Source organism: Sinocyclocheilus grahami, unplaced genomic scaffold (assembly GCF_001515645.1).
Source record: "Sinocyclocheilus grahami isolate Dianchi unplaced genomic scaffold, SAMN03320097.WGS_v1.1 scaffold65.1, whole genome shotgun sequence".
Classification (NCBI taxonomy): Eukaryota; Metazoa; Chordata; class Actinopteri; order Cypriniformes; family Cyprinidae; genus Sinocyclocheilus; species Sinocyclocheilus grahami.
Window position 1 is genome coordinate 403995 of NW_015505244.1, and position 25630 is coordinate 429624.

Here is a 25630-nt window from a genome sequence, read left to right on the forward strand (position 1 = left end):
TTCAGTGTTTCTTTTAATAGCAATGATATAAACTATAGTCATGATAATAACAACAACAATAGTAATAATTAATTAATAGTAATAATTGTTGTTATTTTTATTATAAAGACAAATTAAATCATTTTATTTCAGTGTTATTTTAATGATGATTATGATGATTAAAATAACACTGAATTATAAAAAATAATATAAATAATATAAAAATGTGATTCATATTGTTGTAAAAATGTAAAATGTTTAAATGTATTATTATTATTTTTACGCATACCTCATAAAGATCTTTGTGACTCCAAACAAAGGCAGTAAATTCAGTCTGATCATAACCTGAGGGTTAAAATCATTAACAGATTTTGATCCGTCTTTCTTTCTCTGTCTCTTTGTCTCTCTCTCAGAGGATCTGGATGACCTGCGAATGGAGGGGGTCACTGGCCTGTTGCCGTCTGGCAGTAAGTTCAGCCAGGGCCGCAGCTCCTACAGTTCAGAGCCCCAGGCAAAAGTTACTCTCAACATCTGCTCAAGGTGTGCAAGGTAAATATTTACACAGCTCAATATTTACCAACAGCTCTCTACTCAATGACTTCACCACTCCACTAGAGCCACCCCTCAGCCCGTGAGCATTGTCACCCCTGCAAACCTCCATTCAACAAGTCAATTGGTACACACAATGTGAAGAATGTCATCATTATGACCGCACTAGAATGCACTGTCATATATCTTAGTCAAGTCACGAGTCACGTATCCTGACCTCTGTTTGCTGAGAGGCCGCAACCGAACCCCTTTCAACCGGATATGATGGCCACACGCAGCATTCCAGCAATCTAGAGTTCAAACTCTGAGAGCTAAATGTGAATGAATACAGTAGATGCCGAGTAATGCACAATATTAATCTAACTGAGGTGACTATGATGTGTGCAGTTATCTTAAGACTATGCATCCGGGTGTTTCTTCGACTATGGGCACTTTTAGCCCTTTGAATTTTTTGAAAATCACTCTTTTAAAGCACACTTTTCATACTCTCACTAGTTGAATTCATTTGTCCATTAACACTGACTAACTGCGACAGAAGAATTCTGTGATTTTTGTTTTTCCTTCACCACACTGTCATTTCCAAAACATTTTAATTAGCATTCTGTTTCAGAAATGACAATTGTGGAATGGACATCCTTGTTTTTGGAATAAAATGGCTGACTCCTTTGTCTTGCTAAGGTTAGTTTCACAGCTACAATTTTATGAACTCTTAATACACAGTTAAATAATATTTTCTCACTTTTTGCATAATTTGACACCTTGACTGGAAATATAAATAATATTGAAAAAATATATTGTGTTTAAATAACATATTTAGTATATTTGGTATTCACACATTGTGTCTTATAATTCATCTTGAGCTCTTTACTGACATAGATTTTGCCTTAAAAGTACAATAACTTTGAATAAAACGTCATTAAACTGTATGCACACGACCTTCAAAAGTAAAACATGTATTTATTCCTATGAAGGCAAAGATGAATTTTCAGTAGCCATTACTCCAGTCTTCAGGGATACATGATTTAATGCATCTTTGCTGGAAAAAAAATACCTTCTGACCTCAAACTTTTGAATGTTAGTGTATATAAATAATTTCCACATAATACAAATATTGAAATGGTGTTTAGATAATCATATTTTTAAACATGTAATAATTATTTTATATTTATATTATTTACAGTTGTATAAAAAGTATAAAAAGGCATGTAAAAAGTAGCAGAAATAAAGGAAAAACCTTAAAATGGTCCAAGACTGTTTTAATGTGACATTCATATAACAACAACAAAACGATTCTGTTATTTTAAATAAAATATTACCCCAGGACATAAAAGTGTCAAAAGTTGAAGAAACACCCATCTATGGATGAGAGAAAGCATACATATCTTAAAAGCATTCTAGAAATCTGATTGCATTCATAAGAGCCACAAACAGATAATCTTCATTGTCACTTGTTTTTATTTCCTGTTGTGTAGTTTGTGGCTGGGCAATATGATCACATTTCACACTGTTGGCTGTGATAGGGTGACTCAGTGCTCATGTCCGATGCCAGGCTCTGATAAGAAACAATCTGCTGGGTTAGATGGCTGCCACACTCCTACATCCCCCTGCATTTGTTTTGTTTATCTCTTTCTTTTTTGCTTTCCAATATCAGATTCACCACATATACTTTAGACATTCTTCACCGTCTACGAGATGCTGAACACATCTTCGCACGTTTATCACTCAATCACCATTTGTTTGTGCACGGTTTATCACATTGTTGTGGAAGTTCATTTGTTTATATCACAGGTTAAATGCGCAGGATTGTGGATACGGCCCACCCCGGTTACATATTTGGATCAGAGCTTGGGTTTCTTGCATTGATCTTTTTTCATCAGTGATGTCCGATTCATGAGCACACCGTTCTTTTGAATCTGAAACCTGAACAGTTCATTTGAATAATTCATTCATGAATCGGATTGAATCACTCCAAGTGATTCTCTAACTGACCTTGTCTGTTTGTACACCTGGAAGCTCTTCAGTGCCATATAGACTTGCCAAACAGCAGCAGCCATATAATGTGAGGAAAGTGATGCCCATCTCTCTCTGTTTTTTCTTCTCTGTTTCTTTGCCTGGGCATGTGGCTACTTGGAGGACTCAGGCAGCATTCTTCACATTTTCTAAGGCTCAGACATAGGAATCCTTTTATCTGGGCATTTATCTCAAGTGGTCAATGAGTGAAAGACACAGTACTTAACAGAAGTCCGGAAAGTCCAAATATTAGACACTTTCAAAACTTGTAATATTATACTTAAGCCCGTCAAGTCCATTCAGTGGATTCACTGATTTATTGGTGGTGTCTATGTGGGCAAAAATCTGAACGCCAGTTTTATTCTAAATTAAGAAAATTCTAAAACACTACCATTTAGATTTTATGTTAATTTATGTTCACCAAGGCTGCATTTGTTGAAATACAGTATTTATTTTATACAGTAAAAACAATATTGTGAAATATTATTACAATTTAAAATACAATTTTCTATTTTAATATATGTTTAAAATTCATTTCTGGCAACGCAAAGCTAAAATTTCATGTCTTCAGTGTCACATGATCCTTCAGAAATCATTCTAATATGCTGATTTGCTGCTCAAGAAACATTGAATATTATTTATGTTGAAAACAGCTGATTAATATTTTTGTGAGAACCGCAATGCAATTTTTCAGGATTATTTTATGAATAGAAAAATAAAAGTATTTATTTGAAATATAAATAGTTTGTAGCATTATACATTTCTTGTTGTGTACTGTCACATTTGGGTAAATTAATGTGTTCTTGCTGAATAAAAGTATTAATTTCAATGAAAAAAAGGTAATGTACATCAAAATTCCAGTTGAAAAAAAAAAAAACTAGTTCAATTAGAATAACCTATACAAGTTTCTCTCACAGCCTCGTTTTCATTTGCAGTCTAAGTTTTATTAATGCAATGCATTAAAAATAAAATGCAATAAAGTAAATAGAACTAAATAGTGAATGCAACAAATCATTTTTTTCTAATTATTCATATTTTATTTATATATTCTCATAAGTTTTCTCACAAGGTTTATTGCAGTCAGTCCCAGTGAAGCTTAAACTGATTATGAAATGTGAACTTGTGTGTTCTTAGTCTTATTAAATCTTCTGCAGGGATCTGCTGACCCATAATGCACCACTGTAGGAAAAGGTCATGGGATTTATTCCTTATCTGCTGGTGTCTCTTCATGTGATGGATGAGGTGGTAGACTACAGCCACACATGCTTAGAAAACAGCTCATCTGGATGTAGCACAATCGCTCTCCGTTTTCATCTGCTCCTTAAATTGGCTACAGATATGAAACGTCAATATTATGTATGGGGTACATGAACAAAAAAGTGCATCTGATCTGTTCCAGGACAGGAGTAGGTACTATAAAAGGCAATATGTTATAATTGTGATATTTATAGGATGCAGAGCAGCCTTTTATAGCAAAGCTGGGGCACAGCTGCCAAACGCATCCAAGATTCGACTTCTGTCTGCTATAATTGAGGACTGACCCAATCAAGCACAGCTGTATGAGTCATTCACCATCATTATTTTAATTACTCACTCAAAAAAATATGCTGTAAGAAAAGGAACTGCCTCAAATGGTGGGCTAGACCAGATCTGCTTTTTCTCAGTGGCTTCAGTATGTATGAGAGAGAATGAGGGAGAAAGTCATAGGTGGATTTGATATATGGATAGACAGAGAGAAAAATAAAGTTGCTAAGCTGCAGTGAAACAGCAAGACAGGTAAAGCGGTAAAAAGAGAAGGAGTTGTTTTCTTTTGTGAACATGCATATTAGCTGCCCTGATTGCTTACGGGAAAAGGCACGCAATGGCAATGCTGAGAAATGTGAAATGAATCAAGCCTATAATTTTCTAAGTAGCATTTGGTGATTTACAGTTCTGAAGTGAAAAAGCTCCAAAATAACAGTTTGAGAATACGACATTGTTGAAGAATAAGGTATAACAATTACACTGCTGTAGGTCTTCATTTAACATGTTTTAATTGGATGCGCCTACTTAAATCACCTGGTATGATCCTGGCCACACAATCTTTTTTTTATAATTTTTTTTTATAAACATACTGATTTTCACTGCCTTAAATGAATAGTTCACCCAAATATAAAAAATTGCTGAACATTTACTCCAAGATGTAGATTAGTTGTTTCTTCATCAGAACAGATTTGGAAAAATTTTGCATTACTTCACTTGCTCACCTCTGCAGTAAATGGGTGCCGTCAGAATGAAAGTCCAAACAGCTTATAAAAAAAACCCATCACAACACTGTAAAATCTAATTAGTTGGGCTTACTTAAAAAAAGCATGCAAACCGATTGCCTTGAAAAACTAAGTAAAGTGAAATAGGAATAGTATGTTGTACTGACAAATACTTAGTTAGTATCGTTTACTTACACGAGAGTTTGAGTAACTAAAAAAGAACTGTAGGGGGTACTTGATCCTTTCATTTAGTTTTACTCATGACTTAGTATAGCTACTCACTGACTCCCAGAGTGCATTGTGGCATGAATAAATTATGCAGTTGCTTTGTTTTACAGTTGTTGATTTTATTTGCCCATTTTATTTGCTGTCTTTTGTCAGTAGTAGCACAACAAAAAGAGCAAATAAAATGGTTATTGTTACAATTAATGATAATTAATTATATTGAATTGTTACCATTGTTGGGATTCATGTGCTGAATGTTTAAGTCTGTGTGTGACTTTAGCATATTAGCACACACAATTTAAGGATTATATAAACCCAATTAAAATCATCTCAGGGTATTTATGAAAAATGAAATTTGAAAAAGTTCATTAATAAACACATTCAAAAATTTCACTAATGCTTTCATTAGAAGATAGATTACCTTCTATAAGCAATTTTTTATTACATGTTTTCCTTCAAAATCAAATAACTGACTTCATGATGCATTGCTGCATTAACAAGAAGAAAATTATAGTAACATATACTAAGTTCCAAGTGCCCAACCAAAGGGAACGCTAAATTCTATAATGGTGAATTAAAAAAAAAACTAATTTTAGGAAAATCAACATCAATTTATGAAGTTAGCTTATGTGATGTTCTCTCAAATATTTCAGTTGTATTGAGAATTCAACATTCAAGATGACTTTGGGAAATGAGTGAATGCAACTAGTGAAAGATAACTGCAGACATGGAAGAAATGGGTGAAAAGTCTATTAAGACTCTTTCTTTTCTTCTGTTGTTATGTTGCACATTGGCAACATATTAGTGCACTGCTGCCTCTCACTGGTGTATTAATGTCATTGGTTCCTTTGTGGCTACTTGAATATTTTAAGTAAGTGTCACTCAAAACAGTAAGTAAATTGTTTTATTTGCCTTGAAAGTAGCTGGAACTTAATAAAACCTAGTAAGTATAACAACTAAGTAAAGATAACTAATTAAATCTAAGTAAGGTAAACTATTGGATTTTACAGTGAATAATCCCCAAGTAATCCACACCACTCCAGTCCATCAGTAAACATATTGTGAAGCAAAAAGCTGCATATTTGTAAAAACCTATACATCATTAAGGCATTTAACATTTAAACCATCACATCTGGCCAAAATACTAGTCCATAATCCATTAAAACAGTTCCTCCAGTGAAAAAGTCCATCTGCTGTCCACTCACATCAAAATCCATCATATTTGTTTAGAACTATTTGGACTGTTTTCACTTATAAATGGGGCTTGATCTGTGCATATTTCTCTCCTCATTCAGGCAAGAACTGGAGAAAGCAATATTGTGGATAGAGGATTTGAGCAGTGGTTTAAAGTTAAAAATGTCTTGATGGATTTGTTTATTACATACAGCTTTTTGCTTCACAAAACATTAACTGATGGACTGAAGTTGTGTGAATTACTTGTGGATTATTGTGATGTTTTTATCAGCTGTATGACTCTCATTCTGACGGCACCCTTTCACTGCAGAGGATCCATGGGTGAGCAAGTGCTAACTTTCTTCAAATATGTTCTGGTTAAGAAACAAACTCATCTCCATTTTAGATGGCCTGAGAATGAGTATATTTTCACTAAATTTTCATTTTTGGATGAACGGGTCCTTTAAGAACAAGCCCTCTTTAGACAAGTCTCTAATCCCAGCATCCTCTGAGATAGGACATCATAAATGATGGGTGTTTGAGAAAGCTGCACAGTTTGGTGATTAGTAGATTGTTGTCAGGTCTTAAGCGTTCCCCCATGTTACGCTCTGTCTACGTTCCAGCCTGCCCATATCCTCATCTTCCCTTGATAGTGATAAGACAAATAGACTGCTTTGGCATGGTCTCATCACCTTTTATGAATAGAGACTCAGTGTCTCCACTTGTTCTCATCCAGCAAAGACACAAGGTAAAAATAGAGATTTTATTCGATACTGATCCATTACACAGAGTTCTTTCATAGCCTCAGCAGAGAGTTCGCTCTGAAAGGAGAACATGATAGTATTTTCATTGTTATCTTCCACAGCTATCATAACTGTGGGGAGAAATGCAAGCCACTTATTTGAAATTAAAACCTGTAATGCTCAATTTTTGTATTTTTTTTAGGCTTCAAGGGGACAGTCTAACTGCAAGGCCTGAAGAGGAACCAACACCCCATGTCCCAGAGCAAGCTGTGCCAGAAATACCTTGTGCGTACCTACAGTCATTACTGAAATTAATGGGGCTGTGGGACAGCATTTATTTATGGGTCAAACAAAAGGCCAATCCTATCCTATCCAAATATATTGCACTAACTTTATATATACACAATGTTTGGAATATTATGTTTTTTCTTCTTTCTTTTCTTTCTTTCTTTTTTAATAAAATATAATCCTAAAAATGGTAGCATTCTTTTGAGGAATAGAAAGTTAAATGAATACCATTTATTTGAAATAGAAATCTTTTGTAACATAATACTGTCACTTTTGATCAATTTATTGCAGCCTTACTGAATAAATATATTCATCTCTTTCTTTTTTTTTTAACTCTTACTTACTCCAAACTTGTGAATGGTAGTGTATGACGGTGGTTTCCCAAATAAATATTAGGCAGCGCAACATAAGGAAGAAATCATTGGGCAAAAAAAGTTATTTTAATTTGTAATAATATTTCACTGTTACTGTATTTTTGGTTAAATAAATGCCGCTTGAGCATTGGAGACTTCTTCCAAAAAAACATTAAAGAAACAACAAACATTAAGCGATTTTTTGCATTTTTAAGAATGGTAATTTTCCATTACATTTGTTTAATTTTTACATTTTAAATTCACTATTTATATTTTAACTTTTTTTTTTATTATTAAACTAAGTAAAGGACTTTTTTGGGCCCCTCTCCACACATAGCCCTGTAAGTACCTCCCAAGCAGGTCCATAGACATCCCACCCTGCTTTTCTCTCTTTAAATCACATATCATATCCAAAAAGAGCAGATTTATGTATCATGTTATGGAGTCTGCTGGAAGGGGCAGCCTGTTAAAAATTAGTTTTTTATTTGAGATTCACTCATTCTAACCGAGGAGAAATTGAATCTATCTATTGTCTCTTGAGGGGCCCTTTGGTGCAGAGTGTGGGAGCGTATTGTGAGTGTGTGTGTGGTAAAGGCTTTATTGTGTTTTTTTTCTTTTTTTTCCTTCTGGATCAGGTCCATTACCCGCGGTGACAGAAACCCTGACAGCAGCAGAAGATCTGCAGACAGCCTCTCAGGTGACAGGGCAGGTAGGTGATCCTCACCCAGCAAAACTGTTCGTTGTATCACTTTCCCCGAGTCATTAATGTCTACAGCATCATCTCCATTGTGAACGCTGTCAGAGGGACAGTTAAAATCACTTACATCGTTCTCCAGGGAGGACCGTCCTCAGCGTGACTTGACTATTTGTCTCCATGCTTGTCAAGCTAGAGGGGACGCTTAGCCATACAATGAATAAGAGCTTATCATGTGAAAAAGGTACATTGTGTTTGATTAAAGAGCTGTTAAATAGGTTCAGGTTTTGGATGAACACAGTCTTGGCTGTTTACCTGGTGAGGAAGCACGCAACACTTGCGTCCTTCTCGCAGTATCGTGATGTTAATGGAAAAGTGTTCATTTACATTCGAGAGAGAGAGGCCAATGAGGACACCTGTGTTGTAGAAATCCCCCATTCCATCAAATCTGTCAGCAACAGCCACCAGAGACCAGAACAGTCTTCCAACACAGAACATAATAACAGGAGTCTGGAGCTGTTCACACAGAACGTGTTCTTGTGTTCAAAGACAGCTGAACAGAAAGCAAGGGGCGAGTCTTTCTGTTGTTACATATATCTTTTTGTCTGTCATTCTATCTATCTATCTATCTATCTATCTATCTATCTATCTATCTATCTGTCTATCTATCTGTCTGTCTGTCTGTCTGTCTGTCTGTCTGTCTTTCTGTCTTTCTGTCTTTCTGTCTGTCTGTCTTTCTGTCTGTCTGTCTGTCTATTTATTGTTATATTGGCATTTCTTTCTTTCTTTCTTTCTTTCTTTCTTTCTTTCTTTCTTTCGTCTCTATGTCTTTCTGCCTGTCTGTTTGTTCTAAATATAGTTATTTCAGTCTGTGTGTGTGTCTGTCTGTCATTATATCTATCTTTCTTTCTGTCTGTCTATTTATTGATATATTGGTCTTTCTGTCTGTCTGTTGTTCTTTCTTTCTTTCTTTCTTTCTTTCTTTCTTTCTTTCTTTCTTTCTGCCTGTCTGTTTGTTCTAAATATAGTTCTTTCAGTCTGTCTGTCTGTCATTCTACTGTTCTGTATGTTGTTCTATCTAAACTCCAGGGCTTTTCTGTTAATAAGCCAACACATTTCTAGTTAAAATTAGTTTCTTTCTTCCAAATAATTTAATTCAATATTCTTACATTCAAATTTGTATTGCAATTCTGCACCCTGTTAGCTACCTGAGTTAAAATTCAAATTGAAGATTTCAAATTGGAATTTAAAATTCAATTCAGTTCTGATATGCACACAGCTGTTGGTATTTACAGTTTTTACAATTGCTGACACATTTTTCAAAACTCTTCACACAGTTCTCCTAACCAGCTTGGCAAAGCAATACATTTAACATCCAAAATGCACTAAAACTACCAAAGCACTTCATACATGCCTCAACTCATTCTTCCTTACACTAGCAAAGGTTGTTACCCAATAAACACACGTTGTCACTTATAAAACAATGATAAAAAAAACACTAAAAATAGGTAGCATTATACAGTGTTTTCTTCTGTAAAAAAAACTGTTTAGAATTCACTGCAGTGTATGTTACATGATGCATGTTTACATTACTGTACAAAAGCATTATTTTTGTACCCTTTTGAATAGATGATAATGAAATTGAAATACTAACACCAGTGTAGGTGTTCAGCTACATGTAATTGTTTTACAGTTAGGTCAATTTTTCAAAACTCTTCACACAGCGAGCAAAACATCAGTCTATGTAGGCTAAACTGTGAATTATTAATCATTGCTTTGGCACAAAATGCATTCATTGACAACATCTGTCAAATTACATGAATTCTTTTATCACTTCGACACAAGCCAATTTTCCCATGTTTACATACTGTTTTCAAAACTGTTCAACTTAAGTTCAAAACCTAGCATAGTACAAAAATGAATACTGTAAGACAGAAATTTTTAACATTTCTATCGTAATGTCATATAGAAAAATATTCTGAATGTAAAAAATCAAATACTATCTAAGCAGTTGCATGTAGCTGAACATCTTCACAAGTGTTAATCTTTCACTGTCATTTTCATCTATACAAAAGGGGCTTTTATAGCTTTTAAGAAAACTGTAGTAACATTTCATTTTTTACATTTGGATTATATTACAATATAGTATTACTGCAGAACTGTAGCAAATTGCTCTCTTATTCAGTTGTGTTTTATGGTAGGTTTTGAACTTAAGTTTAACAGTTTTGAAAAGAGTATGAAAATGTCCAAATTGGCCTGTAGATCTGTCTGTATGAGAAAAGAATTCATGTAATTTGTATTCAAATGTATTCACTGAATATATTTTGTGCCAAAGCAAAGGAACATGGTACAGTTTAACCCACATAGACTGCTGTTGTGCTCGCTGTGTGAGGAGTTTGGAAAAAGTACTCTACAACTGGACTGATGACTGTGTTCTGAACAACCCATCTCCTTGCATTCAGAGTCTGACTCTCAAAATCGCATGGGAATTTAACTGTATACAGGTTTCTGTCACTACAGCAACCCCGAACTCCCTATAACCCATCATGAAGTGGTTATTTTTCTATCAGCAGCAGAACAGAGAGTGCAGCTATAATTACAGAGGAAAAGTGTTGGAAAAATCCTCTTTAGGAATCGCTGGCTGAGTCGTGTGTGGAGCTTATGGGCTGAGAGCTCCAGACAGAGTGGCAACACAAGGCGTGTGAGGCTTCTTCTTCGTCGCCCAGTGGGGACACCCAAGGAGCTGTGACTACCCTGAGAAACCATACTACAGAGTAAACAATGCTGTTCGAACACCGTATAGGGCCTCACACGCATTTAGGTCTGCTTTCTCATTCACACAGAAACATGCTCTTTACTTTGGCATCCATTTTTAAGACCTGTCTCTTTTTCTGAAAGGGAAAAAAAGAAAGAGAGAGACAGAGAAAGTGTGAAAGGAGGCCCCATCATCTGTAGATTAAACCGTGCCAGTGAGCTAAGAGCGAGACGGCTAATGTTTCCCACATGGAGCGGCGTGTGTGAAAGGATCAGATCACCTACTGCTGCTTTTTAAAGCTTAATGTGGTTGTTTTCTGGTTAATTGCTTATTTTGGGCTCTATTTGAAAGGCAAATGCGATTTGTCTTCCTAATAGCTTATTACTTTAACTGGTCCTCAGGGGTTCTCCCATCTTGCCGCCCAGAATGGCACGGAAAACAAAACGTAATACTTTTATGAGCTGAGTCACTTCTTGGGACAACAATAGTCATGGGCGCTCTATCTGTGCTGGTCTCCTCCTGGCTGTAACTCATGTTTTTAGCCTCATAAATGATGATCAGGATGGGCAGAGCTGCTTATGGGCTCCAGATTGCATAGCGCATCCTGGGAGACTTCAGTTTGCTTGTTGGCCTTTGAACAACCTGCATTTTTTTACATCCATTCTACTGTTTTTTTAAGTTTTTTTTTTAGTTTTTTCTTACAAATTTGAATAATCTGTTTATACACTCAAAAAAATTTTCGGTCTAAATTTACATTTTATGTAATTCAATTGCATAACAATTTTCCATCCATCTAGATTACATTGTTTTAACATAAACAAATCAATAAACTTAAAGGGATAGTTCACCCAAAAATCTGCTTACCCCCAGGGCATCCAAGATGTAGGTGACTTTGTTTCTTCAGTAGAACACAGACGAAGATTTTTAACTCAAACTGTTGCAGTCTGTCAGTCTTATAATGGAAGTGAATGGGAATCACGGCTTTGAGAGTAAAAAAAAAAACATACATGAACAAAACCAAATTAAACCCTGCGGCTCGTGACGATACACTGATGTGGAAAGACACGAAACGATCGGTCTGTGCAAGAAACTTTTTTTACCTCTGATGCACTGCAATGTCCGAACTGTCTGAACTGTCCTGAGCGCGTCCTGACCGCCACCTATCTCTCAAATAGACCATTGACACTCTATCTACAATGTCAATTAGGAGTGTCAATGGTCCATTTGAGAGATAGGTGGCGGTAATGCACTTATAAGTCTGCGATCTGCCGTAAAGCAAGAAGAAGAAGACGTGTCACGCGCCGGCTGTCGAGGACACGCTCAGGACAGTTCAGAATGGGTACTGCTCTGGAAGCCATCCGTCCTGTGTAAGCCTGTCCCTCGAGCCTCCAGAGCGCCGCACCCCCCCCCCCCCCCCCCCCCGTGGACCAGCCTCCAGGGCGCCCTCCCCCCCCTCCCCGGTGGATATGTTACGGCGCGGGATGCGCCTTCCGGGAGAGGGGAGTAATGTCACGCCCATGTTTGTGTTTGTTTTCCTCCCCCACATGCTCCATGACCTAGTTTCTCCCTTGTGTTAATCATATTTGATTATGCCCTTATTTGACTCCAGCTGTGTCCCATTTATTCCCTCTTTTAGTTCCCTATTTAAGCCCTGTGTTTACCTGAGTCCTGTGTCCTGCCTAAAACGTCTATCCCCGGTGCTATGTGTGTTTTGCTTTCATTAAAGACTGTTCTTCGTTGAATCTCCGCGTCTCCTCACTCCAGCACAGTAGGCTCTCGTGACAATTATATGATATTATTTTATTTAACACTTTTATACAAAGAATTAAATGTACCATATAACTGAATGTTTTTTTGTTGTTAAACAAAATAATACAACATTCATATATTAAAGAGGCGAATTAATTCAAGTACAAATATTTTATATTATTATTTAAATAATTACAATTACAAAAACATATATTTTCATATGTTATTATAATTATATATTATAGATGTTATATTTTAAGTAGTGCATTTATTTATTTATTTCAATTTTGAGTTGGTTAAAAAAAATATGCTATGCCAACTAATTACAATACCAAAATAATGTTTCCAAATAAAAATATTTCAAAAGCATTATATTATTATAGAACTGATTAATTCTGCTTAAGTTGGGCATGCTTTATTTATTTATTTCCTTGTGTATTTTTTTTTATTTATTATTAGTAACAGTGAATTAATGTGCTAAATTGACATCACACTGTTAATTAAGTACTTGTACTGCAGAAAATAGGAAGTTAGAAAATGTCAGAAAATATTTTAGAACTAATTATTCATTCTACCCTTTCTGGTCACTTTGGGCTATAATTCTGAAGTTCTCTAATCACTCGTTTTTAAATGAAATCTGTTTTGTTTTCATAAAATGAGAATCAGATGGTATAGCTGAATTGAACCTCTTGAGACTGGCCAAGATGTTTCATTATTAAACTGACTGCGAAGGGAGGTTTTTTTTTCTCTGTGTATGGTAATTAAGTCCATGTCTGTATTACTGAAATATTTGTTTATTTAGGGCTAGAAAATGAGGATATGGGTTTTTTTCCCTATGGGCTTCACTTTTGTTGTGACAGCCTCCCACCTTGGCAGATGAGAATATTTCAGCTTCAACCTTTTCTATTAATATTGGCCACCTCCGTAATATAAGCCATTGCGCATTAATGGGTCTCTCTCATGTGGTTTCTGGTCTTGATTGTCTTAGTACTGGGGTGATATTAAAAAAACAGCCTTGAGGAGAGCTTGCTTTGAGTGTGTGAGCTAAAACGGTAAAGTTTGGTCATGCCTGTGCATTGGCCTTCCTGATCTTTCTGATTAGGCCTGCTATTTCGTTATATATTGCAGGAAGAAAAATCCTCTGTTCCACATTTCAAGTTCTGGATTTGTTGTTTCAGTCCTCTACTGCAGACTGAATTTACCTCTATGCCTGATTATACCTCTTATAAGTCCAAAAGTCTGAATCCACTTTGAAGATCTGGGATTCAAAAGTGTAATTTAAACCTGAAAATAATTAGAACAATTATTTGAAAATTTTGAAATAAAGAAACAAAGATGCCAGCTCAATTGAAAATACATTGAAGCAAAAGGGGGAGAAAACAAATATTACGAAGTTACAAAATTCATATACATTTTCATTAATTTCATTAAAAAAGTAGTTTCACTAGAGGTTATCAGACATTTGGATCTGACTGCACTAATTACGCAAAATTCTAAAAAAAATTACAAGCAACTACAGACCTGATTAACATAGGTCGGCATGTGCAACAAAATATTTTGTCAATTAGATTTTTTTCTTGTATTAAACATCATGAGCATGAAATCAGTGGACTATTGAAGCAAATTGCTCAAACAAGTCTGATTCTCACAAAGCATTTCAGAAGCATGTAATGTGGTAAGGTGTAAGGTGTTTTTGGCCTCTGTCTCATCCATTATTACTTATAGCTATTCAGTCTTAAGCAAAAAAGTCATCTGGCATCTGTTTTTGTAGTGGTCTATACTATATAACATCTGCTCTTACTTCAGGAAGAATCATAGATTACTTTTTACTTTTATTTTTACTTTTATTGACAGGTGAAAATGAGAATCCTGTGTTGTCTGTAAAATGCTTTTCAGAACTTCATGTTATGCAGTCAGATTTGATTCCCTTAAATTAAAATTTGGACAAATAGAAGGAAATAGCATTGTATTATAGTTTTCTTGAGTGAAACAGCTCGGGTGGCCGCAATTTCTTCTTCTCTTATGGGAGTCTTGGACCCTGCAGCTCTCCCTGAATTCAAACACTGAATGTAATTCCGGCAATTTATAAGATATATGCCAGAGGAGCTGACAGACTCTCCCATATATTCCGTCGAGCCATCTGGTTCATGTTTTTCACTCGTTACAAATTTCTGAAATGTTGTCCAGCTAACATAATATAGCGATAGCATTAACAAATGATTCAGTGGACCTCTAGAACAAAGATATATGTCAGGCAAGATGCAGAAAAACATGCTCCAAAATGTCACACACCTGCCTGAAGCAAATATACGATACTCACCGTCTAGATGGATGTTTTTCAATGTGATTCACATATTTGACTTTCTTAACAAATCATAAACAATTCATTTTGTGATCTGGTTGAATAAAGTCTTTTCAACAGGTTACGTGTGGTTTATGTGAGCTCTGCGGGTTCGTGTTGTTTTATTCATGTATAATCCAGGTGCACACAGTATGTCATGCTGTAGGGCTCTGTGGTTTAGAGTTTAATCAGATAATAAATTTGCTATTTTCCATTTCCCTTTTGATTTTGGCACAGTACCTGTTAACATACATAATGAGGGTTTGGATGCTGCCAACTCAAGTCAATTTAATAAACCTTTGTGTTAGGCATCCGCCACTGCTGAGGCCCTGAGGAGAATGAAATTGTGGGGCTCTCAGATGGACCTGGCTAAGGAGCTAAAAAAGGGACTCTCCCTTTCATGCTCTTTAGCTGCAGACGAGAGTAAGCTGCTGGATGAGGATGTGTCTCTCACATCCTCTGATCCAGCGGCTAGTGCTCTGCGCGAGTATGGTTATGAGAAGATGCTCCCTGTTGAAGAGACACTAAATTACTATCTCTCAGTCGGTGATGCGTCTTCTCTTAGGGCTCCCTCTTTGCCATTCAAACCCCTTCAAGAAACATACCATTTGAATGGCAAGGTCAGGCTGCAGCTGCACTGCATACCATAGCGGTGCTCCAAGCTTATCAGGTTTATCTGCTGAAAGACCTGGGACCTCATTTATCAATCTAACGTAGAAACGAGCGCAGATCCATGCGCACAAATCAACTTACGACAGAGTTCACGTGTGATTCATAAAAGATTTGTATGCCGCCAATCTCATCGTACGAATGATCGCATGTTGATAAATGTGGCGGCAAAAAAACAATCGTCATTTGAACATCACAGCCCTAAAAACACCCTGGTTTAGAAGCCTCGCCGCTAGAGTTTACGACACAGAAAAACGGAACCCGGCCTAAAAGAGGAAGTAATCTCATGAAAGAGAAATTGATCTTACTCCAAAAACACCCGTTAACCTTGTAATTGCGAACAATTAGGCTACATTCATTTATGTAATTTATATGTATATTAAAATACTCGTAAATATAAACAGCCTGTTTTATTTCCCCTCACTCTACAACAAATATTTTCAATTTAACGGTATTCAGAACAGAACAAGAATGAAAAATAAGTAGTTATAAAATTATATATTCAATAATAAAATAAAACAAATTAGGCTATAGTGACATTCATTATAAACAGCATACAAATGTCAAGCAAAACTGAAACGGCATTGGGCTCACGAGCCTGTCTCATACCACAAGAATCCAAATGTTTCCATTTTTGCCATATTTGTAACATTTGTTTGCATAACTATTATTCATTATGTAGCCTAAACATGGCTTTGTACTTCACTCATGTTCTAATATCCGTGTAATAATATGCGTAAAAATTTTTGTTTGGGCACTGCATGCTGATTTTACAGCGGACCTTTTAAAGGGGTCATATGATGCTTTTTTAAAGATCATTATTTTGTGTATTTGGTGTAACAGAAAGCATTTTAGTTTGATGATGAAGGGCTGAAATGTCAGAACAAATGTTGTTTGTGTGTGCGATAGGTGCCTGTGCGATCAGATGGATTCAATCAAATAAAGATGTAAAGAAAATAAAGAAAATGCATTAAGAGAAAAACGAGCGTAGCCTATATTTGTTGCACAGTGTTTCCTTTTGTTAATCTGTTAATTATATTATAGCATATTATATATTTTGTGTGATACTATTTATTTTATTCCTTTTATAGACTTAATTTCTGTTTTTCTCCTTTCACAGAAGCGCTGCAGGTGCATGATGCGACAATTGAATCCTCATGGTCTTGTTTATGCTGCTATTCGCGCATATAAAGCTAAGCCTTGTACAAAACCACAACAAAAAAAGACATTCTAATTTTACTGGTTAACGTTCGACTAATTAGCTCCGTTTGACGGTCAGGAAAATAAAAATGAACAAAATGCTGTCATTCTACAATTCTCCACCAAGTTCAGGTAACTCAAAAACTTGCGTACACGAGCTGAGACCAGACGTGAGATTTGATCGTAGCCACCGCTCACGTCCATATTGATAAATTCCAAGTTTTGCGTTGAAACGACCGTACGCCCAATTTTCTGTGGTACGTTCGTTTCGTAAATGAGGCCCCTGGATCAGGGTCAGGGTCTTTCCCCTTACAAGGTAGCCAAGCTGCGTTGCACTACAGATCTTGCCCTCTGTGCCATGAAACAGGCCGCTACTGCCATTGGCAGGTCCATGGCTGGCATGGTGGTAATGGAGAGGCGTCTGTGGGTGCACCTGGCTGATATCGGGGTGAAAGAGAAGGGCTCGGTGTCACCTTCTGAACTTTTCGGCACTTCCGTTGAGACAGTGTTTGAGAAGTTTAAGATGCGCTCAAACGCCTTTAAGTCCTTCATTCCTCAGAGACCCAGGACTGAGCCTGAAAAACATGGGGGTCCTGGCCCTTCCCGGACTAAGGACCAATGATGGGTTCAGAAGACTAGTGTTGTGACTTGCGTGAGTCAACCGGTAAGAGGCAAGACCTGAGGGAGGTGATCCAGATGAGGTGCTCGGAGCTCTTCAATCCAGACCAGAGTAAAACTTTAAGTTCTAGTCAATTCCCTTTGAGGGTATCAACACCTGCCCTTGTTTTCCTCTTCCTAATTCGCCCAACCACTTAACCCCTCCCTCCCCCTAATCGAGGTTAGGTGGGAGCTTCCATGCGCTTGCACTACAGTCTCCTATGCTGGGCCAATGATGTGTTTGGCTGCTTCTATTTTACATCTTGGGCTTTCGGTACAGGGCAGTAGGGCTCCCAGTGCATCTCCCCTGTCGAAAGTCAGGAGATGAGGGCCCTATATGGGACCTCTCTCCCCTCGCTCTGGTGACCTCTTGGGGTCTGTGGTCCACTAGACCCAATTAGGTTCTCCTTAGCCCAGGCTGTGGGCTTGTATAGCCTCCTGGATCCTCTTGTGTCTCTAGGTCGAGCTGATGCTCCTCACTTATGAGTAGGTGTAGTTGAGGATTCTGCTCCCTGGGGACAGGAGCTTGACCTTACCGGCCTCGCGCTCCTGAGGGCTACTTGTGGGTACGTCTCTGGTACAGAATTCTGGTTCCCTTGATAGCAGGATGCTAGGCCTGTCTTATTGGGCCTCCCTGTTCATTCCATCACTGGAGAACCCTGACACAGAGTCATTAGGCTTCTTCTAGGAGCATCCTTGGTCATCAAGGTCCCAGAATAGTGCTGCAACCTCAGAGGCACCATCATGTGACTGCCCTTATGGTTGAGTTGGTGGTGCTCCCCTCAACTGAGGGTCTCCTATGTGTATCCCATTACTGGAGCCCCCATCATGTGCCCCTGAGCATGTGAGTTTTCCTCTCACTCTGAGAATTAAGGACTCCGCTCTCTTGAGCCTGTGAGGCAGTCATATATATAAACTAATAAAATAACACAAATTAAACTGTAATTAAAATGCAAACTGAAAATCTAAAAACATCTAAAAGTTGCTACTAAGAAGCATTAAATCAGTGTAGCATTTGGACCAATCAGACACACAACTTTTTGTTATATTTAACAAATAATATCGAACTCCTTTCTTTGTCAGACTTTAAACTCAAAGAAATAGCATAAAAGAAAGAGAAGTGATATACTGGACTGTTTTATGGCCAATCAATTTTGTCTCTCACATCCAGCAAACAAAAAGTGGAAGAAGCTTTCAAATGGTTTTAGCAGCCCAGTCCAGAAGAACTGATGCAATGTGGTCGGTGGTGTTTGCTTCCTTGTGCTGGGGTGGGCCACTGCTCTTTATTGTGACTCTCTTCCCTTGTGGCAGGTCGGTGTGGGCAGAACACAAGCCTCAACGCTCTGTGTACTTGCTAAACATCACTGTGGCTTGAGCCTGCAGCCTCCAACATGGCCGTAAAGTGCCAGCACACGCAGATGCGACAGCAGGCATTGAGCCAAGCCAATGTTGTCCCTGTGCAGTAAATAGACATAGGCCAGTCGCGATGGCAAATGTAAATCCTAGACTTTCCCTTGTGGTTTTTGAACCTGCTTCCAATGAACTGGACTTTTCTGAACACTTATAATGGCATTTGATGTGCGTAAGAGAAACTCTGCAGCTTTACTAGCCTGTTTAATTGACTTTGAGAGTGAAGTGTTCTGCTTTTCCTGTGAGGATTGAGGTGAATGGTGAATCGGTCGCCAGTGGCTCAGCCTAGGATTCTGAATATGGGTTCACAAGCACAGTGCGAGTACTTAAAATGCAAACAGTTGTTGAGTGGTCTCATACAGTATTTATTCTCAGTCTGCATTTAATTTCTTAAGCAATTGGAACCATGCTTTTGAGTGGATGGAAGCCCCTTTAAAAATGGTTGCAAGCTTTGGTGGACCAGTCGGTTTGTTCTTAATCCACAATTTCTCATTGCAAAAGTAAAACAGTTGTTTTGTTTAGCCGGTAAACAGCTTGTCTCTGATCGGCTCACAGAAAACTGATTTGTTGAAACTAGTTTGATTCATTCTCGTCGCACGCACACATCACGATCAATAAAGACAAATGTCGCTGTAAACCACAGTCGTGCTGACAGAAACAGCATTGCGTTTCCCAAGTATTGCTTCAGTTTGCAAGTATCTAAGATCTATTATGGGTTTGTATAGTCAATGACGGTTCTAAGTGGAAGCAATAAACCTCAAGAGAACAAATTGGGCCAGTAAAGCAGAATCAGAAATGAATCATCCTCAAATACGCTGATATATACAGTGAATATATATATATATATATATATATATATATATATATACAACAATTCTGTGTTTTTCTGTCAATATGGGGTGCAGTGTGTACATTAATGAGGAAAAAAAATTAACTTAAATGATTTTAGCAAATGGCTGCAATATAACAAAGAGTGAAAAATTTAAGGGGGTATATATATATATATAGTATATAATCATGCACTTGTGTTTATATGATTTAAAAAATGTAGTTACATTTAGAAATTCAAAGCTAACGTGACTCTGTTTCTTGTGTGTGTGAATGTGTTTATGTGTGTGCTATAGCGTCACCCTGTCTGGGCATCAGATGTGAAGCCGATCAGAGGCACGAGCCCCCAAACGCCCAGACGTGCTCTGCAACTCCAGGACTCGCTTTTCTCCAAAGAACTGGAGAACATGGGCAAACATCTTGCCGGTAGGTTTTTAACACACAGACACCCACATGCATATAAAACAGGCCACCTTTCCATTACAGCCTGACACTGTCAAAGGCCACACATGTCAAAGTCTGCCTGCAAACACAGGGATGATTGGCTAATTAAAAGCTGATCCACCTATTAAAATATGTCGTGAAAAATGGTGACCATTTTTGATTCATTTAATAATGCCACCACCACACTAGCTTATTAGCGTCACTGTGAAGTAACAAATCTCTGTCTGTAGATGATCAAACTCAGCCGGTGGTTTGATCTCACAGACCTTTGTTAGATATTGTGTGTGTGTGAGACGCTTGTTCGTTTGGTAACTGCTTGAAAGCATTGGGCAAAACCAACGGCACAAACAACACCAAGGACTCCAACATGTGTCGCACAGTTATTTGTTTACGCATGTACTGCTTTTTATTTCAGTTCGCTGTCGTACACCGAATACATTTGAAACCTATTAAGTATTTAAGAAGGGCACTCTCACTAAGTCATCAGGGCAACAGCTGTGTGTATGTGTGTGGATGTGGGAGGTTGACATTTAAACACGAAAAGTTAACAACCTTAGCAAAGTAGACACGAATATGTAGCTTTTGCACGCATACTTAGCTAATCGGAAAATACTATAATTGTTTTATATGTTTCACCTAGAACTGTTATTTCAATGTGATTAATGTGTCTCTCTCTCTCTCTATATATATATATATATATATATATATATATATATATATATATATATATATATACAGTGTATATATACTGTATAGCAGGGGTGAGCGATATGGCCAAAATCTTACATCTCGATATGAGTGATTTTATTTCACGGTAACAATATATACATTATATTGATCAAATCAAGCTCACTAAAGACAAATACATAGTCAGCGATTAAAGAAACTAATTCTGTCAGGACCACTATTGTCAAAGATGATTGACAATTAGCAGTTTGGATTGGCGGTATGTTTCTGTTCTGGGCAAGAACTCCCTGTGCATGCATGCAGCCTAACATGGATGAGAGCAGGGAGAGCAGCGATAACCCCCCTAGGGTAAATGTAACAGAACCAACATAAATGTGTTGCAGATATAATTAATGGTCAATAATTTAATGTACAAATTTTAGAAATCAGTCGTATTCAAAGGGAATCAGAAGGCCTAATCCTGACTGGATGAGAGGAGGAGCTGGGGATAGAGGAGGGTAATTAGCTATTGAGCCAGCGCGAAAGCTGCTGGTAATACTGAAGGACCTTATGTATGGATGCTGTGTATATATATATATATATATATTGGATTTTGGAATTGGAATGCAATTATTCCCACATTTCTCGCTATAGACATTAAAGATTATGTATGTGGGACTTGTGTGCTTGTTATTCTGTGACTCAGTCAGTGGGAAGCTTATTCTGACATCACTTTGCGGGAAAAGTCGCCCCTGCTCTCAGATGGCATTGATTTAAAGCCGTTTGTTTGTTGAGTTATATCTGAACAGAGTAATCTACATAAAACTAGGCATTAGGCCCATTCTACAGCCTAATTTACCCCTTTCATGCTTTTATTAGCTGTTAATGTTCTCTGTGTTGAAAGCCAGGCTTCTTCTTTTATTTCATTATTACCTCAATTATGTGGTCAACTAAATCCTCAAGACTCCTTTTAATTTACGATCAAGCTGTGTTGTTTTGTTTTAGGAATTTAAGAGCTTGATATTTGACTTCTGCCCAAAGGACAAAATTATCGGCCATTTTTTAATGGCAGAGAAAAGCTTTCCACCACTTTTGAATAAATAAAGCATTACTTTAAGCTAGCTGGAATTCCTCAAATCTCTCCCTCTTCCTCTGTGAGATTAACGTTTTTAATGTGCATATATGTAGGGAGAAAGTCGGGAATCAAGAAGGTTGCAAGACTTTTAGTCTTTGGCGACTTCAACGTTCATCTGGACAAGCCTTATGCTACAGACTTCCATTCACTCCTTGCTTCATTTGATCTCAAACAACTTACCACTACAAGCATGCACAAATCAGGCAACCAACATGACTTAATTTACGCACGCAGTTGTATTGCAGACAACATTTTGGTAGAACCCCTACATATCTCTGACCATTTCTTCATTACATTTTTCTACCTGTGTGCCACCAACCCCTATACCGGTTACTTTTAGATGAAACCTAAGCTCCCTTTCCCCCTCCCATCTTTCCTCTGTAGTATCCTCCTCCCTTCCCTCACCTACCCATTTCTCATCTCTGGATGTGAATGCAGCAACTGTCACTGCTCTACTGTACCTTTTGTCTAGACGATATTTGTCCTTTCACCTCCAGGCCAGGGTTAGGGTTAGGGTTAGGGGTCTTTTCATCTTTCTCTGCTGAAGCCCATACTGCCAAATCTTCATTTTTCCACAACAAGATCAACAGTGCTCCAGACACACGTAATCTTTTCAAAACATTAAATTATCTCCTCTGTTCCCCTCCACCACCTCCCACCACTTCTATAACAGCTGATGATTTTACCACATTCTTCACAGACAAAACTAGAACAATTAGTAGTCAATTCTCAGCCCCACACACACAGGACCTCAAACCAACCACACCCACTGGTAAAACTCCCACCTTCTCCACTGATGCAGAAGTATCAAAACTTCTCTTCTCCAGCCATCCTACAACATGCCCTCTAGACCCAATCCCCTCCCACCTTCTCCAAGCAATCTCTCCTACAGTCTTACCAGCACTCACACACATCATCAACTCATCCCTCCTCACAGGCACCTTCCCCACTGCATTCAAGCAGGCTCGGGTAACCCCACTGCTCAAAAAAATCTACATTCAACACTACTCTTATAGACAGCTACAGACCTGTCTCTCTCCTTCCATTCATAGCAAAACCCTCGAACGAGTTGTTTTCAACCAGGTTTCATTGTTTCTTTCGCAGAACAACAAGACTGCACTACTATCAGTCACGGAAGCCTTGCAGATTGCAAAAGCTCATTCCAAATCATCAGTTCTTATTCTGCAGGATCTATCTGCTGCTTTTGACACTGGGGTTCCTCAGGGATCAGTTCTTGGACCCCTCCTCTTCTCCATATATACTACATCACTGGGTCCCATCATATAGGCACATGGGTTCTCCTACCATTGCTATGCTGATGACACACAGCTCTATCTCTCATTTCAACCAGATGATCCAACAGTAGCTGCACGGATCTCAGGCTGCCTGGCGGACATCTAGGCATGGATCTAGGCATGGACAGCTCAACCTGGCAAAGACTGAGCTTCTCGTCTTCCCTGCCACTCCAACTCTACAGCATAATTTCTCCTTCCAGCTAGGTTCTTCTACAATTACCCCATCAACTTTAGTCAGAAATATTGGTGTAATCTTTGATGACCAGCTGACCTTCAAAGACCACATTTCAAAGGCTGCTCAATCTTGCAGGTTTGCATTGCACAACATCAGAAAGATCAGGCCCTTTCTAACGGAACATGCTGCACAACTTCTCTTCTAGGCCCTTGTCACTTCTAAGCTGGACTACTGCAATGCTCTTCTGGCTGGACTACAATCAAGCACAATCAAACCTCTACAAATGATTCTGAATGCATCAGCATGACTGATCTTCAACAAGCCCAAAAGAGCCCATGGTACACCTCTATTTATCTCCTTGCACTGGCTACCGGTTGCGGTTCGCATCAAATTTAAGACATTGATGCTCACATATAGAACAGCCACAGGCTCAGCACCCGCCTACTTCCACTCACTATTACGAATCTACATCCCCTCCAGAAGTCTGAGATCCGCTAGTGAGCGATGCCTCGTGGTACCATCACAGAGAGGCTCAAAATTACTTTCCAGAACATTCTCGTTCACCATTCCTGGCTGGTGGAATGATCTTCCCACCCCTATGTGGGAATATCTGACAATTTTCAAGCGACAGCTGAAAACTCATCTCTTTCGACGCTACTTGACTTCATCCTAAATGAAAGAAAGGAAAAAAACTTTGTCTTTCTCTTTATTTATTCCTTCCCTTTCTAGCTTGTGCTTATTTGAACAATGCCTGAAACTTGGTATTACGAGCACTTCCTGTGTCTGTTTGCCTCTTTAAGAAGAATCGCTTAATGTATTCCCCAATTGTAAGTCGCTTTGGATAAAAGCGTCTGCAAAATGATTAAATGTAACTGTTCTAAATGATGGGTTTGCGTGCTTGAGGATTGTAGTCTTGTGGGAAGCACATTTGCTTTTTTTTGATCTAGAGCTGTTTATAATAGATTAGATGTGCTGCTTCTTGTTAACTCGTTAAAGTCACCCCTCCTCTTTGCTTCTTTTTTTAGTCTTAGGGTCACTGTATATGCTATAGTTTCCTTTGTCACTACAGTACCTTCATGGCCAATGCTCAGTATAATAAATACTGATAAATAATGAAACAATTTTGTCAGTAAATGGATGACACAAATAACATTAGTAATGTTTGTCACTTTTAATCAATTTAACGCATCCTTGCTAAATAAAAGTATATATATATATATATATATATATATACTTGTATGCGATGAAATTAGAGGCGCATTCTTTAAAAATTAAATCACAAGTGTTCAGAACAGACTCCTTTGAGACATCTTAAAGGGATAGTTCACCCAAAAATGAAAATGTGATGTTTATTTGCTTACCCCCAGGGCATCCAAGATGTAGGTGACTTTGTTTCTTCAGTAGAACACATTTGATGATTTTTAAGTCCAATCGTAGCAGTCTATCAGTCTTATAATGCATGGCAATGGTAACAAAATCTATGAGTGTAAAAAAAAACATGCACAGACAAATCCAAATTAAACCCTGCGGCTCGTGACGACACATTGATGTCCTAAGACATGAAACGATCGGTTTGTGCCAGAAACCGAACAGTATTTATATACTTTTTTACCTCTAATACACCACTATGTCCAACTGTCTTTGGGCGCGCGCACAACTTCCGTGAGTGAGGTGTGTACGCGCTCTGGCGTAGTTTACGCAAGCGCCGGAAGTGATCTCTCGCACGTATACGTCACTCATTGTTTACACAGTGCACAGTCATTGTAGGTACGATGGCTAATCAAAATGGTACTTACTTGCACTTATCCGGATTGTTCAAACCAACTTAAAACTAAAAGATTACCTTCTCTCGTGCAAACTCATTCGGGAGTGGTGACTTTCCACGCATTCCAACTTGTGAGCCTGCTCGCCTGAAGTTATGGTTGATTGCTCTTCAGCTGGATATCAACACACTGTGACGAGTCGGCTGCCTCCCCCTAATTATCAGCATCACCCCGTCCCTTAATCGCCGCCCTTCGCCAGGCTCCCGACATGAGTGGGTGCGTG

The 25630-nt window shown here is 38.0% G+C and overlaps 1 protein-coding gene across 1 annotated transcript in view; it reads left to right on the forward strand.

Annotated features, from left to right (window-relative positions):
- Positions 1 to 25630, forward strand: part of LOC107585009 (uncharacterized protein C8orf34 homolog) — an 89407-nt gene that overhangs the window by 48934 nt on the left and 14843 nt on the right. Inside the window, exons 7-10 of the mRNA XM_016271814.1 lie at positions 393 to 528; positions 7128 to 7210; positions 8202 to 8275; positions 20166 to 20295. Of these exons, the coding sequence (XP_016127300.1) occupies positions 393 to 528; positions 7128 to 7210; positions 8202 to 8275; positions 20166 to 20295 (423 nt within the window). The remainder of the gene's footprint in view (positions 1 to 392; positions 529 to 7127; positions 7211 to 8201; positions 8276 to 20165; positions 20296 to 25630) is intronic.